The 15,557-nt window shown below is 36.7% G+C and overlaps 1 protein-coding gene across 7 annotated transcripts in view; it reads right to left on the reverse strand.

Annotated features, from left to right (window-relative positions):
• Positions 1-2,235: 2,235 nt before the first annotated feature.
• Positions 2,236-15,557, reverse strand: part of TUB (TUB bipartite transcription factor) — a 136,248-nt gene continuing 122,926 nt past the window's right edge. For all 7 annotated transcript variants that reach the window (XM_034417006.3, XM_087879264.1, XM_034417008.3 and 4 more), the window contains exon 12: positions 2,236-15,246. In XM_034417006.3, the coding sequence (XP_034272897.1) occupies positions 15,113-15,246 (134 nt within the window). In that variant the 3' untranslated portion in view covers positions 2,236-15,112. The remainder of the gene's footprint in view (positions 15,247-15,557) is intronic.

Genomic DNA, 15,557 nt, shown 5'->3' on the forward strand with positions numbered 1-15,557 from the left:
TGCTATAAATTATTGTGCAGAAACATCCTACGTGTTAAAATTATAATTAACATTGCAAACTATAATTAGTATTTAAATGTATCATTTTATGCAAGTTTGACTTCAAAGGAATATGTTAGTAGGAAGAAGGGTCATACTGTGTCTGCTTTAGAACAGAATATTTGTAGCTCAGGATTCAACTGTGGGGTCCTTGGTGTTCTCTGAGCTTGATTGTTTGCTTGTCGACATTTCAATGCACTGATGATGTTACCTAACGGGGTTATTGAGGCAATAACCCTTCAGGCAAACTATTGAGCTCAGAGAGCAGCAAATACTCCATATGTCTGCTTTTTCCAGCATAAATCTCTCTTTGTTTTCAAGTAAAAATGGGAAAGACTGAGCCAAGCAATATTAGGCAAAATAAGTCTTATCAAATTGAATGAATATGCTCCAGATTATTATCACCTGCAATCATAGTTAGTTACTTGGGAAGAAATTCCATTGAAATGGATAGTGGGGGTGGACTTATTTCTGAATGGACATTCATGTAGAGCCATTGTAACTAATTTCAGGTGTAATATTTGGATTGAAGCTTTCAGAAATTATATGTCATTGCACTGTTGGGAAGCCTAAGGAAATTGCCTTCGATTTTTGTCATTTCTTCTCTTTCTGGTAGTGTTCAACTAGAAAGGAAAGGAGAATTTACTTACTTATTGGAAGAATATATTTAGTTTCTGTAGGTAGAAGTTCTTTGTGATCACTGATAAATGTTTTACAATGACTTCACCCTCCCTTATAACCTGGTGTTTCCCAATGTCTTAGAATATTTTAAATTCCCAACTAGCATAGCTATTGGCTAGACATGGTGGGAACTATAATCCCAACACGTAAACAGCATCAGATTGGGAAGGGCTGTCAACAGCTTTGTGTCTGGTCAGTTGCTACTTGAGTTATAAAGCGATTAATTACTGAAAACTTTTAAGAAAGGCTACTTTTGGGAAATCCTCCCATTCAGCATAATTTCATGCCTCCCCCCGAAACTCTAATAAAAATAGTAGAGGTAATCCTTGATTTACAGCCACAATTGAGCCCAATATTTCTGTTGTTAAGTGAGATATTTGTTAAGTGAGTTTTATCCTATTTTACAATTTATCTTGCCATAGTTGTTAAGTGAACACTGCAGTTGGTAACATGGTTGTTAAGTGAATCTGGCTTCCCCATTGCCTTTGCTTGTCAGAAGATTGCAAAAGTTGATCACATGACCCCCAAAACACTACAATGGTCATAAATACGAATCAGTTGCCAATTGTCTGAATCAGTGGTGGGTTTCTCCCAGTTCGGTCCGGTTCGGCCAAGCCAGTAGCGGTGATGATATGACATCACCGAACCGGTTCTCCCCCCCGCCCTCCCACTCCCCCACCCACCCACGTTATTCTTACCTTTTATTTGGTCCCACCCCCAATCTATTGCTGCCTCCTGAGTCCCAGCTGATGACTAGAGGGAAAAAAACTGTTTAAACTCTTGCCGCGGGGCTTCAAAGGGCCGTCCTACAGCTGATCAGATTAAAAGCAAACAAATGAGTCGGGTCGTCAGTGCGAGGACTGGTCGTAAGTGCGAGGACCTTCCAGAAATGACTCTGACCAGCTAGCCACGCCCACTTAGTCACATGACCTCCAAGCCACACCCACAAAATAAGCCACGCCCACAGAACCAGTAGTAAAAAAATTTAGAACCCACCCCTGATCTGAATGTTGATCACATGACCATGGGGACACTGCAATGGTCGTGTGAAAAACAGTCACTTTTTTCAGTGCCATTGTAACTTCGAATTATCATTAAACAAACTGTTCTAATTGTAGTAGAAATGTTGTAACATATTAGTCTTCTAAACATGATATTTTTATTTATTTATATCTTAAGAAAACATTCCAGCACATTTTTTCTTTGTGTCTCTGTGTACAAATAGAATCAGTTTCCACTTTTCTAATGGCTGCAGTGTAATGTTTTCCCATTTCATGCTTTAAACGAATGACAGGCAAGATTTCACAGATAAATATTTTATATAATTCAGTTGGACTGAACAGCAAAAACTCCAATGAAGGAGGTTGGCATATGTTAGAATCCTCAATAGAAACAGGAAATGCCAAGATTACAGCTGAGACAGTTTTTGTTAGAAAAGTAAATAATTTTAATTTACGTTCTAAAGAACAAATAGAAAGTGATGAATATGGCTGTTCCAAAAAAATACCACCATCCTTTGAAACAAATTCAAGTTTTAATTTTTTCTGCACAGATTTTCTGTATTGACATATACTGTAATCTCTACAACATACACAATGTAAATTATGTGAAAATACCAAATTAGTTATACACATAAATAAATACATTTGCTTCAGAAATACCAAAGTATTTTTTTAAAAAATCGGCATCATAAAACCACATTTTCTCAGATTTATCTAAAATTCTATAGAGTTTGAAACAAACGAAAGAATGCCTGACTGCTTAAACAGGACAAGACAGTCTTGTGCAAATTGACATAACACATTCTAAGCTTTATGCAAAAATACAACTGCTTAAATATTTGTTCTTACTCCTAATTGTTCTTAGACCCCCATATCCCTCCCTCCTTAACTCAAACACCAGTTAAAACAACTTGAGACAGGAACGTGGTCAAAATCTATTAGAATGATCATTGGTTTGTTTTAAGAAAGGCACAGTGATGAATTAGAATGTGTTAGCCATGAGAGAAAGCATTGCTAGCAAATTTTGTTCACTTGCACTCCAGGTTCTGCTTTGAAGCCAGCTGACATTTAAAATATATATATGCACATACATATTTTTGAGGAGACAGTTAAATCTAAATATTCTGCCTTCAATGCTACACATTTGTCTGCAGCCTACTAGCAATATATTTTCTATATTTTACCAACCATTCAAGTTTGTGATGGGATGGACCCTTCAGAGTAACTGAATATCAGACTTTTGGCCTGGCAGCTTTTGCCTCAGTCATAATTAGAATTTATAATCTACCTCAGGGCTGTCAAATTCGTGGCCTGCGGGCCGGATGCGTCACACACTGGCCACGCCCGTGCCTGGTTTAGCGAAGGGGAAAACAGTCATGATATGTCACGTGACAACACCGTGATGATGCGAGTTTGACAGCCCTGATCTACCTGTTCATTGCTTGCCATTTTTCAAGCCAAAGAACAACAGTTAACCATAATGGTGCAACTTCTTGAGTGTTGTATAGATGCGTCCTCTACAGATGGCATCTGATAATGAGGCACCAAAAAAAAAAAAAAAAAATTGACGCTCCAAATCTTACTGAATTTTGAAGGGGTGATGTGAGCACTGAGAGAGGAGGAGAGTTTAGCTATAACTTTTCCCAGGAACCCCCAAATTTTGATAATGTTTGAGAAAATGTGGAAATGCTCTTGCCAGTTTTCTCAAAATGTCTTCTAAGAGAATTGTAGGCCAACAATCTAAAGGGAAGCCTGGAATGAGAAATGTGAAAGCAAGGGCCCAGGCATGTTGGCTGGCCTTGGTTAATATCCCAAATGTCCCTGTTACAGACTCTTTCCTCTGAAAGGGAAGAGCCAGTATTTTTAGATGGCTGGTGAACTTGGCAGTGTTCACCCCTGCCATGAGAGATTTGGAAGTTGTAAGATGTTGCTGGGTGTAAAACAGATGGGACTTTTATTCATTCTAATACTGGGAGTTACAAACCAGAGCATGCAGAAGACATCAGATGTGTCAAAGTCTGGTTTAGAGCTTAAATGCCCCGATAATGCTTTTTCAAGTCTAGAGTCAGTCCATGAAAAAGAAATATTTTTAAATTGGTGCTTCATTTGTGAAGTCTAAATTTGAAAGATTTTCCATGGCCAACCTTCCAACCAGCCTAAGTTATAAAATTAAATGCAACAAGGGCAGGGTTTGGGATGTTTGGAATTAGGAGTCAAAGGTACATGCCAGTAAGGCTATAGTGCTAATGAAGGCGACAGCTCGTTCTTCTTGCCCTGTTTTTCTATTCTAAATTCTCCTGAGTTAGGTTTCAGTTAGACTGGAAAAAAAACACAAAACAGAAAAGGCAGCTGGCTTATTCAGTGTTTGTGGCACACTTGTCAATGTTCCAGAATTCGGAGGGTAGGACATGGCTGTTGAATGCCTTGCAAAGCACATCATGCAGTTTTAAAAAAATATACACTTATTTCTCTGTCTCATTGATCCAATTGCATGTATTCTACTTCTCAAGCCACAAAACAATCATCATTCTTTAGGTCCAATCAAACAAGACATCCAAATCATGCTTTCTTTGATATGGTCTTCCATTATATTTTCTCGAGGGGCTGAGAAACGTGTATAGCCCAAATCTGGGAATGACAGACACATTCAATGGCCCAGAGTTAACATCAACAGAGGAGAAAAAAAGAAAAGAACAACAGCTCCATCTAAAAGAAGCAAAGATATCAGTTTCTCTTGCATGCCTGCTGAGAAGTGAATTTTGCTGTATTAAATGTGGCTCATTCTCCCATTATAATACTTAATAAATACTATTAAGATCAGGAGTACAAAACTGACGATCACTAGATGGTAAAAAAGAGAAAACTCTACCTCTTTGTTGCTGTCTTGCCATCACCTGAATCGTTTTACAGACCAGTCATGGTGGCCCAGGATAAAACTGGGACCTTTGTCCAGAAAATTAAACAAAATCTTGCCACATTAACAGAATAGGAACAACTTCTTCTCATCCCTCTTTTTTTCCAGCTAAAAACTATTTAAGGAAGTCTTTGCCTTGCCGGTAGGCTGACTAGATAACTGGTTTTTCTTTTTCTTTTTTGCACAGGGCAATCAAAGACGTGTCTCTTCTGATGTGAGACCAACAAATCATTCTTTGAAAAGAGAGTAGTAGGATGACAGCCTTCCTAAATTAAGCTCCATAAACAGAGTCAGGCAGCATCTGTTGAACTTGCAATTTTTAAGCATTTTTTTTTGGGGGGGGACAGGAAAAAAACCCCATATTTCATGTGTTTTTCCTTGGTTTGTAAAACATTAATGCAATAGCCCAGGAAAACTACATTTTTTTTTGTTCTTCCTGTTTCCTGTATCATGTATAAAAAAAAAAGTTTGGATCTTTCATAGGTTTCCCTATACCGTTCTTTGCCAATGTGCAAGACAATGATTTATTCCTTAGAACCCAGGTGCCAAGAGAATGGCCAACTTTATATTACAGACAATAGTCAATTGGCCAAAGCTGCTTCCCCATTGCTTTTGCCTTAACCGGCTGCAAAGCATAATGCTGTGGTTTTACATTGTTGGATATCAGTTGGCGAGATATGGATTCAAGACTTTTTCAGGTACTCAGCTACCAGTGCCACTTAGGCCAGGCACTTCTTCTCAACCTCATCCACCTTGCAGGGGTATTGTTATGAGAAAAACTGGAAAAGAAAGCATCACACCCAAAGGAGCTCCTGGAGAAAAGACAGAGTGGAAATCTAACACTGTAAAGGAAGTGCAGTTCTTCACTGATAACTAGATATACAATGAACAAGCGCATGGGGATGGAAGGAGGGGAATAGAAACATAAAAACCAATCAGAATTGAGTGAAAACGGGAAGTCCTTCAAAGCAAGTTCGTTGATTTCTCCTGCAAATTTTGAGGGCAGAATCTTGCTTCCTAATGGCACTTTGAAAATTCTGTAGGAATTTGTAATAATTTCCTCCCTCATAATAAAAATCCGTGAAATGATCAAGATACAGTAGCAGATTAATGAGGGAGGTAATAAAACCTCCCTCATTAATCTGCTATTATATCTTGATCATTTCACGGATTTATATACCAGAATGGGCAACATTTGATCCTAGTCCTAATTTTAAAAATCTCTATACAAATTGGCCATGTAGATGAGAGATCATGATATTCACGAAGATCGTGATGATTTTGTCCTCTTCTAGAAGCTTTCTAGCAAGAGTAAAAGAAATATATTGGGAGAAGGAGCGATAAGAGCTAACGAATGGCAGAATAAGAGTAACTCTACTTCAACCTACTCTTCACTAGATGCAGATTTTAACAATTACTCTCTAGGAAATGTTACCAAGTCTAGCCGTCTGTACTATAGGCTACATTTGAAGGTCATGACCTCCCAAAATTTCATACTTAAAAGATGGCAATATCAAATTGCTATCCAATACCTCTTTTTATGTTTTATCAGTTGAAGCCCCCATACGCTAAGGAATCCACTTAATAAAACAAGCATCTCAAAAACTATGTAACAAGTAGGACTTGTTAAATAAATCAAGGCAGTGAACATACAACTATTCCTTCCTCCTCCTATTTTCCCCATAGCACCATGTCAGGTGAGCTGGCCTGAGAAACCAACCAGCTGGTTTTTCATGACTAAGGCAAGACTAGAACTCAAGTCTCATGGTTTCTAGTGGGTTCCTTAGCCACTTAAATCCAAAATATAGATATTTGAGCTATGCAACCAGGGCAAACATGATTTGGTGCATTTGTACCATCTCAACTTGTCTTTTCTAGTTTTGTACACCGGTTATAAGAGACAGTGGCATGAGCCCAGAAAATGATGCAATTGCTTTCAAGTGTTTCCATCAAGTGCTATAGTATCTGCAAGCCACTTATGCACTGAATCATACTTTGCTCTTCAGAACTAAATATATGCAGAGTACCAGGAGATTATTTACAATGATAGATAATTGTTGATGCACTAGTAATGGGTTTCAAAGCAAACAGTGCTTGATTTTTTTTCTTTCTTTTTTTTTTTTTTGGCAAATCAATGAAAGTCTAAACAGAAAAGCAGCCACAATGCCAAACAAGGACATTACTAGGAATGTTCATGTTACTTTTGAAATATACTATAATTCAGGGATAGAATTCTGTGGTCCTCTATGTAATGTTACGATTCCAAACCAAATCAGCCCCACTCAAAATGGCCAGAGATCATGTTATTTTACATTAACCCATTTTATTCCTAACATTGACATATACAAAGTTTGATTTTGGCTTAGTTAAAATTCAGGGATTTATTCAGGAAGATTGAATCTAAGTGAATAGTAGAAGGGCAAATATCCCTCCAGTGAAGAACTGCATTAATATTGTTAGAAAATGTCATAAAAAGGAAAATGTTGTGTAACTAGGAAAATTGTTCTGGGTGAATTTATAACAGCCAACATGAACCTCACCCAAATATGTTGAACTGCAATTCTCAAAATGCCTTTAACCCAACTATCTGCGAATAACAAAGTCTCTATCCCAAAACCTGGAAAGCAGTAGAATAGAGAAAAACCTTGTGTCGGAGATATACACACAGGCACATAGCTTGTGTTGTTAGCTTTATAGGATAATGTATGTGTTAAAAATAATAAAGTGGTTGCAATGATTAACCAATAAAAGTAGCTGCAATGGGTTTTTCTCAATTAAAAAATAATTCCAATGAAAGGATAGTATCTATTTGTACACCTACAAATGTAAATGCCGCCTCTCATTTTCTAGAACAGCCAATGCCTCATCTAATGAGGACTGTGGAAAGTGAAACCCAAGAGAAACTGAAGAAGAGATCAGAATAAGAGAGGGAGAGAGAGAAAGAAAAGGAATAAACTTGCATTCCATGGAACTGCCATAATTTGCCCATGAGAATGGATTTTTTTCACATTTCCTAACGTAAGGAATGCGAACAGTTATCACAATTTTTCTTATTAAAAGAAAACAAGAAGCAAAAACAAAAAAATTGAAAACAATACATATACATGCGTACAGTTATATACTGTATATATACATAAAATAAGCTTTACACCAGGGCCAAGTCTGAAATGAAAATATTAAAAAAGAGACTTTTTTAAAAAATTTCTTTTTAAAGAAAAAACAAACAAAAATAATAAAGAGAAATGTTATAAGAAAAAAAAAAACCATTGATGGGAATCAGATATCTTTAGCTTCCAAATATGCCTGCTTTGAACAAGAGTTTCAATTCAGCTCACATCAGGGGTATGTTAGTTGATTGGCATCTTCCCCTGGCATGCCAGGTCCTGCAGAACCAGAGTCAATTAATAGCACTAAACCATGGTATCTTTTGTTCACTTTGGATTTCAAGTGATGTTTAAACCAAATATCTGGCTTCTTTTGAGATCTAAAACCATGTTGCATTAGAGAGGCTTACCTCTTAAAAAAACAAGCAGAGAAATGTATTGGGAATGTTTCTTTTGGTAAGTACCAATCTGAATTTTGACTTTTTTCTTTGGAAACAGTATCTGGAACAAAACATGCTATCTTGTTCTCTGGGACGGATCTACTTGACAAAGCAGAACTAGAGTATCAATAAAGTTGTATAAATATTTTCTGGGAACTAAGAGAATACGAAGAGTATTCTTTAGGTTTTTCTCTGTGGTTAGAATAGCAGTCTCAGGGTTCAAGAAAAAGGTATGAACAAGTTGCAGCATAAACTTTATTAAACAATAATTCTTAGAACACTATAAGAAAGGGGAAATGAAATATAATTTCTCATATGTTTTACAAGCTGGTTTTAATTTATTTGCTTTTCATTTTCATTCTGATGGTGCCGCAATGCTACGCCTTCTTAATCTTTCATATCCTGACATTTACACAAACACCTTGGTATTTCTGCAGTTGGAATATTAAATGTCTACAAAGAGAGCTAAGCAAAGATAACAAATTATCCTGACTCAAGAAAGTATAGAGCATTTCTGGCTAACCTTCTTGATGTGCTTTATTCCAGTTCTACATAATATATATGGAACTTTGGCAGAGTTTGAGCAGTGTGAAGAAGAGGTGAAATTATATTGTAGGCTTTATTCACTGCACTCTGCTTTTTGCCGTGACTAAACATAATTCCTTAACAAAAGTGCTTCTAACATTGTGGTGCGAACATCCATTTCACTTCTCATTTTCAGTAATAAAATAGGCAAAAACTGAAATACTACAGCAACTCCTTGAATTCCTAAAGTTAGTGCCAAGAAAGATACAATTATAAAACCACGTAGAAATATTTACACATCCATGTGTATTCTGATCATCCAAAAATATTTGTGTCTTCTTAACTCTTTTACAGCTCTTTCCCCTGTTCACATTAAAGAAGTTTTTCAAAATATTACTGATGCCCTACAGTATTTTTCACTAGACTTCCAAAAGTTCAGGTCAAATTGGGTGAGTGCTACTATTTGGTTGCTGACCTTGACTTGGGAGTTTCTCAGAGACTTTTGATGAGGATGAAAATGTAGCCTTTTCATGAAGTGAAGCAAAATATTGGGAAAGTAATCAACATTGTTGTTTGCTACCTATGAAGGTACTACACTTCAACTAGAAACCATTATTTTGATTGCTGAATACAGTATGGACATTATTGTATTGTGACTATTTAGGTGTTTTTACATCAGAACTTTTATAAAAAACATACATAGAAATTTTTAGACATGACAACTTCTAGTACATTGTAGCAGATGGAACCACCTTAATTGTGGTGGAATCTGGTGCTGAGTTACAAGAGGGAGAAGTAAAGAGAAGCATCAACCTTAAATCTTTGCTATGCAGAAATTACACAGGAGGGATCCTCCCCAATTTCTTCCGAGCATTTATCAGATAGTTATGCAGAGACTGCTTTGGTCCAACAAGATTTTGTCTGTGGGAGAACATTAGGGTGGATTTGATTTAAACCAAGTCAATTTAAATCATGATTTAAATCATGATTTAAATCACTAGTAAAAAGGCTTGATTTAAATCAACTCGATTTAAATCATAATTTTTAAAGAGCAACTGTCATCTCTGTCCCGCAGCGGCTCTTCCTCTGACCCGCTGTTGACTCACCGACAGTCCCATTCACTTTGATGGGACAGCTGGTGATGGGGCAGTGACACAACAAGGTGAGGGACATGGCAGACAGCAGGTGAATGGATGCCCGCTAACAGGTGCTGCCATGATGAATCTGAAATGACAGGTGCTCTTTAGTATTATATTTATAAGCTGCTTAGAAGGTTTCATTTCATTTTTACTGCTTGCCCTTCCTCCTCATACTTAGAGCCTGGTGGTACAGATGCATTTCTCTTCAAACAGTCATTCAGTTTATAGTGTACATAGATTTGCAAAACAATGGGATAAAGGAATATTCCTGAACATGATTTATCTCATGGTTACTGTGAAATTGTGTGACTGCATCAATGCAGTGCATGTTATCTCAGCTTGCAGAGCTTGGATTCATTGAATGAGTTTACCAAAAATGTAAATATTGCAGAATATCAGCCTCATGCTACAATCTGATTTAAATTTTTTAAAAATCTGATTTTTAATTATTATTTTTTAAATCATCGATTTTTATCCATCTGGAGAACATGCAATAAAGAAACTGCTTTCAATTTTTACACATATTGTTCTTAGTTTCCCAACCCTCATGGAAAGCCTCACCAATAGGAGGAGGACTCATTAATAGGGCTCATGGGTGGGACAATCAGAATCCATGTAAAGCCCATAAAGCTTTATTAATGGGAGGCTTTCCATAATAGAGAATGATTTCCAGAAATGTCTATCTAGTCATTCTCTTGAGTATATATAGCAAGTTGTCTTGGTCTTGTAAGGAGTGATCATCCGGTTAATGCACTTCAAGATAAGAAAAAAGAATCTGCTCTGAAAGCTCTAGAAATGTTTTTAAGGGAACATAAGCAAGCTTGGCTGGCTCAGATTCAGGGTCCTTCTAATCCAATATCTCACTTTGCAAAATGACTAAGATTCAATAAAGGAGAGTATTAAATATTAAATATATTAAATATTCTCCTTTATTGATTAAGAATACTAAGATCCAGTTTCAAAGTTCACAAGTGGGTCACAGATGGCTATTCTACCAAGCCATCAGTCGTCTGATGAATTGCACACCATTAACATTTAGTCAATGTTTTAAAATCACATTAGTCAATGTTCAGCACTACAATCTATGTGGGTAAAATTTGTTACATAGAAGTCCATATTGCTAAAGGAATACTTGCTGTGCTGAATTAAAGACCCATCAATGAAAGGGCCTGACCTTACCTGCCAGGAGGTAATGGGGTGAGTGGTGGGGACATTCCATTCCATCCACTTTTTATACCATGCATGCTTTTATTCCTAGTTGACCTAAATAGGTGGCCCATGGAATCTGAATGTTTTATCAGAATGAACAAACAACTTTCACAAAGTCACAACACAAGCTCCATCCATTCCATACATGCATATACAAAACATGTAAAAAAAAAAGGCAGTTTGTATCCTCAATTAAGATGCTCATTTCATCCTTTGTCCTCCTCTCCCTTTAGATCCCTATGCTTATATGCCCCCTTGCTTGTTTGCCCCCCAAACATCATCATCAGCATTTAAGATTGTCTAATGATTGACACGATGGAGTACATAGAGAGTTTGAAAAGTATAGAAGACAGTTTTCCATTCTCAATGTGAGTTTTCTTATCATTTGGGAAGGAAATGCATTTCTTTAAGATTAATCCAAATTGTTTCAGGGTACAAATCAGAAAGTAAAGATTGCTGAGCTTGCTTCTTTTTAGCCAAAGCAGTAACAACAGTAAGTAGGCTGCTCTACACACATATGTATCTGTATCTGTGTACTAATGAGAAAATTATTTCTACGATTGTTTAACTCACCTCTATGATCATGCCTTGTAATAAAAACCCACAAAGGACAAAAAATATGGTAAACTTTCCTACCCTACCCCAAAATAACTTTCCAACTCTCTGAAAACCATCTGACCTGCTTCCCAATGATGTTACCATTACAATGCTTCTTCAGGGTCAGAAAAACTGAAAATAAAATATGTAGCTCAGAATCACAAGATTGCAGCTCCCCCCCCCCTCAAATCTAGATCACTGCAGATAGACTGGCACAAGGGAACGTGTATCCATTACCAATAATGGGTAGGTAGGATCATTGAGGCTATCTTCTTTCCAAAAGTGTCCAATCAAAGCAAAAAAAAAAAAAAAAAAAAAGCAGCAATACTTCGAAACCTTATCCACTAAAAGTTTCTTATCTCAATTTGCAAGGATTCACCAAGAGAAAAATGTAACAGCATAAAATTAAAACAGTCCAGATAGAGACAAACATTCCTCCTTGTGAACCCTTTTCAATCTTGGACGAATGTAATCCAAACAACTGAATTTCATATCATACAACAAATTAGATCAGGTTTAAAATTGACCCATTAAGATAAATATGACTAAATCTTAGCTAAAAGAAGTCTGTTCGATTTCAAGGAGTTTAAATGTGACATAGCCCAAATATATGCTAATATACTCATACTGACAAGACTATTTTTTATGACCAAGTCAAAAAATTTGAGCTTTAACTATACTTCCTAAGGGGCAATTCTAATGCAGTACTCAAAGCAAGTGATATTAACTGCCAGGAGGCTTATCCTCAAATAAGTTGTCCAAATGGTAGCCTTAGTTTAAATAAATCTAATTTTGAGAAGACTCATTAATATACCTAAGGAAAAGATTGCTGCAAAATCTGGGAATGGATCTTCATGTATTCCATATTCTGTAAGTACTAAACCCTGACTTACATGTCTTTTCATCACAAAGTGTGTTATTATACAAAAAGTGCTGCTAGATGAATTAGTTTTCTTTTAGGTTTTTCTCCAACTGACAGAGTGATAACTTCATCTTTGTCATCAATGTTCTTTGACTTGGGAGAATGGCAATTTCAAAGCGTACCAAACAGATTGCATTTTTGCACAGAGGTGTTCACATACTACAAGAGGACTGTTAATTATCTAAAACAAAAGGGAGATTCACAGACCAACCACCTGCATTTCTATGCTGATGTAAGCATCAGCAAAATTGTAATCAGCACTGGATGCACCGGCACATTGTCTTTAGTAAGTCACACAAAGGCAAACCTGCTACAATTAACCCAACAGCCCTTGTAGAATCCAATGAAAATGTAGCCAAAAATGTATGTTCCCCCCCCCCTCAAATCTGGTACTGCTGAGTCTTGGTATATATTCCATGTATACCAGTCACATTCAATATCATATTGTGGAAAACAATCACGAAACTAATGCTAAATGTTCAGATCCTCTTCAAAGCTGATTCTGATTTCAAATTTTTAGTACACTTAACGTGTTTTTTTTTAAAAAACCAAGAAAATGAGATAAGCCAGAGCTTGCATTCTGAAATATAATGATTTGTTAGTAAAAAGGCACAAACATGCATACATAGTTAAATCCAGAAAAAATCTTCTACAGATAGAAGCATCTCCCTCTATTAGTAGGAATAGTTTGATCCAGCAGATTTTTTCTTCTGGCTGAAGAGATGAAGAGACAAACTCATGTTTACTGATTCTATCTCTCCAGGTGATTCCATTAGGCCCTCCATATCTGCTCCAAAATTTAAGGGAGCCTCTGCAGTAGTCAAGACTGTATAATTGGGGACTGTAGAAATTGCTATCCATGTAGTATTCTCTTTTGCTACCAATATTATTTTGAATAGGGGTACCCTGGTGGAGTGTCCCTTTGTTTGTGGACAAGGCACCAATAAAATAAAAGCTCTGATTCAACCCATCTGTTTAAAATCAAGAAGGCATTGCAATTAATTTCTGTTTTTGGAAGCTTTCTCTGCATATAACTTTCAGTACGGGTGGACCTCGATTTACAACCATAATTGGGATCAGAATTTCCATTGCTAAGTAAGCTGGTGCCCAATTTTATGATCTTTCTTGCTGAAGTTGATAAGCAAATCACTGCAATTGTTCAGTGAATCATGCAGTTGTTAAGCAAATCCAGCTTCACCCATTGATTTTTGTTGTCAGAAGCCAACTGGGAAGGTTGAAAATGGCAATCACATGACTCTGGGACAACGCAACTGTCATAAATACAGTTGCCAAGCACCCAAATTTTTATCACGTGACTGTGGGGATGCTGCAATGTCGTAAGTGCAAGGACTGGTCATAAGTCTTCATATCTTCGAACAATCACTAAATGAATGGCTATAAGTCAAGGACTACCTCTATTGGGACAGAAAAAGAGCAAATGCCATTCACTATTAGTTCCAGTTATCTTCTAAACAATTTCTTAAAAGAGGCAGCTCTATCAAGACAGGTTTATTCAAAGAATTAGATGCCATTCAATTAATTTACAGTAGATGCATACACTTTGTTCAGTGTCAGCCCTTCAACTTTTTAGTCCAATCATGTCTACCCAAAGGGCAGCAGTTCTCCAGGGTAAAAGACAGAAAACTTTCTTGGACAGAACATGCCACATATGAGACCTGAGACATCATACATGTTGAAGCACATTTTTTTTTCCTTCTTTTAGAATATTCCCCAATTTTTAGTTAGTATAATGATTCAGCATCATTTCTCCCATCCATTTGGTGACTTCGCATAATCAAACTTCCCTTCTTAAAAATAAGAGTGAACTAACATCAGAAAGTGAGACTTAAAACACAATCTATAAAATAACACCTTGGAGTACAAGTGAGTTGTGCAATATTAACTTGTGCTTCCGATTCCCCCCCGCCCCCCATTCCATTCCCCATCAGGATTAAAAATTTGTCAGATTCCTTCCCACATAAAACAGTATCACAAATCAATTTCAGTCTTGGCTTTGAGAGTAAACGCTACCTTGTTTCTTTCTTGAAAAAAGTTTGCATCTTTCTCACGGTCATATGTTTGAGATGGGTGACACAAAATCCTCAAAAGTGTGAATGAAATCTTGAGGTATGCTGACAGCCTCCGAACATGTCTTAAATCCAAAACTAGATCTGTGTCGTGATAGCTTTTATGGGTTTTTTTTAAAAAAAGACATCATTGATCCCAATGGTGTTTTCACTTAAGCCACAATTATGTGCATCTTTATAACAGAACTGAGGACATTAAGATAGGACTTCTATTTATAGAGCTCTGATGCCACTTCCAGAAAAATAGAGAATAAGCGGGGAAAACATTCCTGAAAGTCTTGAAATTTTAAAATATTTTCTCTTCATCAAAAAAGGTTGGTCCTTCAGAAAACAAATTTTACCTGCCTCATAAGGATATGTGACCACTGATGACACCAGAGAAAATGTGGAATGTGTGTTTTCTTCTTACAGTGGCACATGGTTTTGGCTGCAGTGAAGTTTAGGCATAATTTGTTCACTCACAAGCTAGCTTGCTGTCAAAACTGGACAGGGCAATAGCAAAGGCTTGTACTGCACACATAGGATAATTATAATCCATTGTAAAAATATCTTCTGCCACACGGCCAAACTGCATCACTATATAGTCGGCTGAAAGAATAAAGAAACATAAAGATATGACTTTTAACACATTTTAGATTATGAGGACAGTACTACACCAAACTGTATAATTAGAAAAAAAGAAGTAACGTCTATCTCCTTAGATTACGGTAGCTGAAATCTGAACTAGGACACAGTGTTTTTCAGAAAGCAATGAAATACTGAGCAGCTGGGGAATATGAAGCCACAGCAAAATTAAAAGTGTACATTCAAAACTGAAATTTGACTAAAATTAAGCAAGTAGGGCTTGCCTATATATACTGCTCAAAAAAATAAAGGGAACACAAGCAGAAGACATCCGA

The sequence above is a fragment of the Pantherophis guttatus genome, chromosome 1 (genome assembly GCF_059756535.1).
Source record: "Pantherophis guttatus breed Tessera chromosome 1, ASM5975653v1, whole genome shotgun sequence".
Classification (NCBI taxonomy): Eukaryota; Metazoa; Chordata; class Lepidosauria; order Squamata; family Colubridae; genus Pantherophis; species Pantherophis guttatus.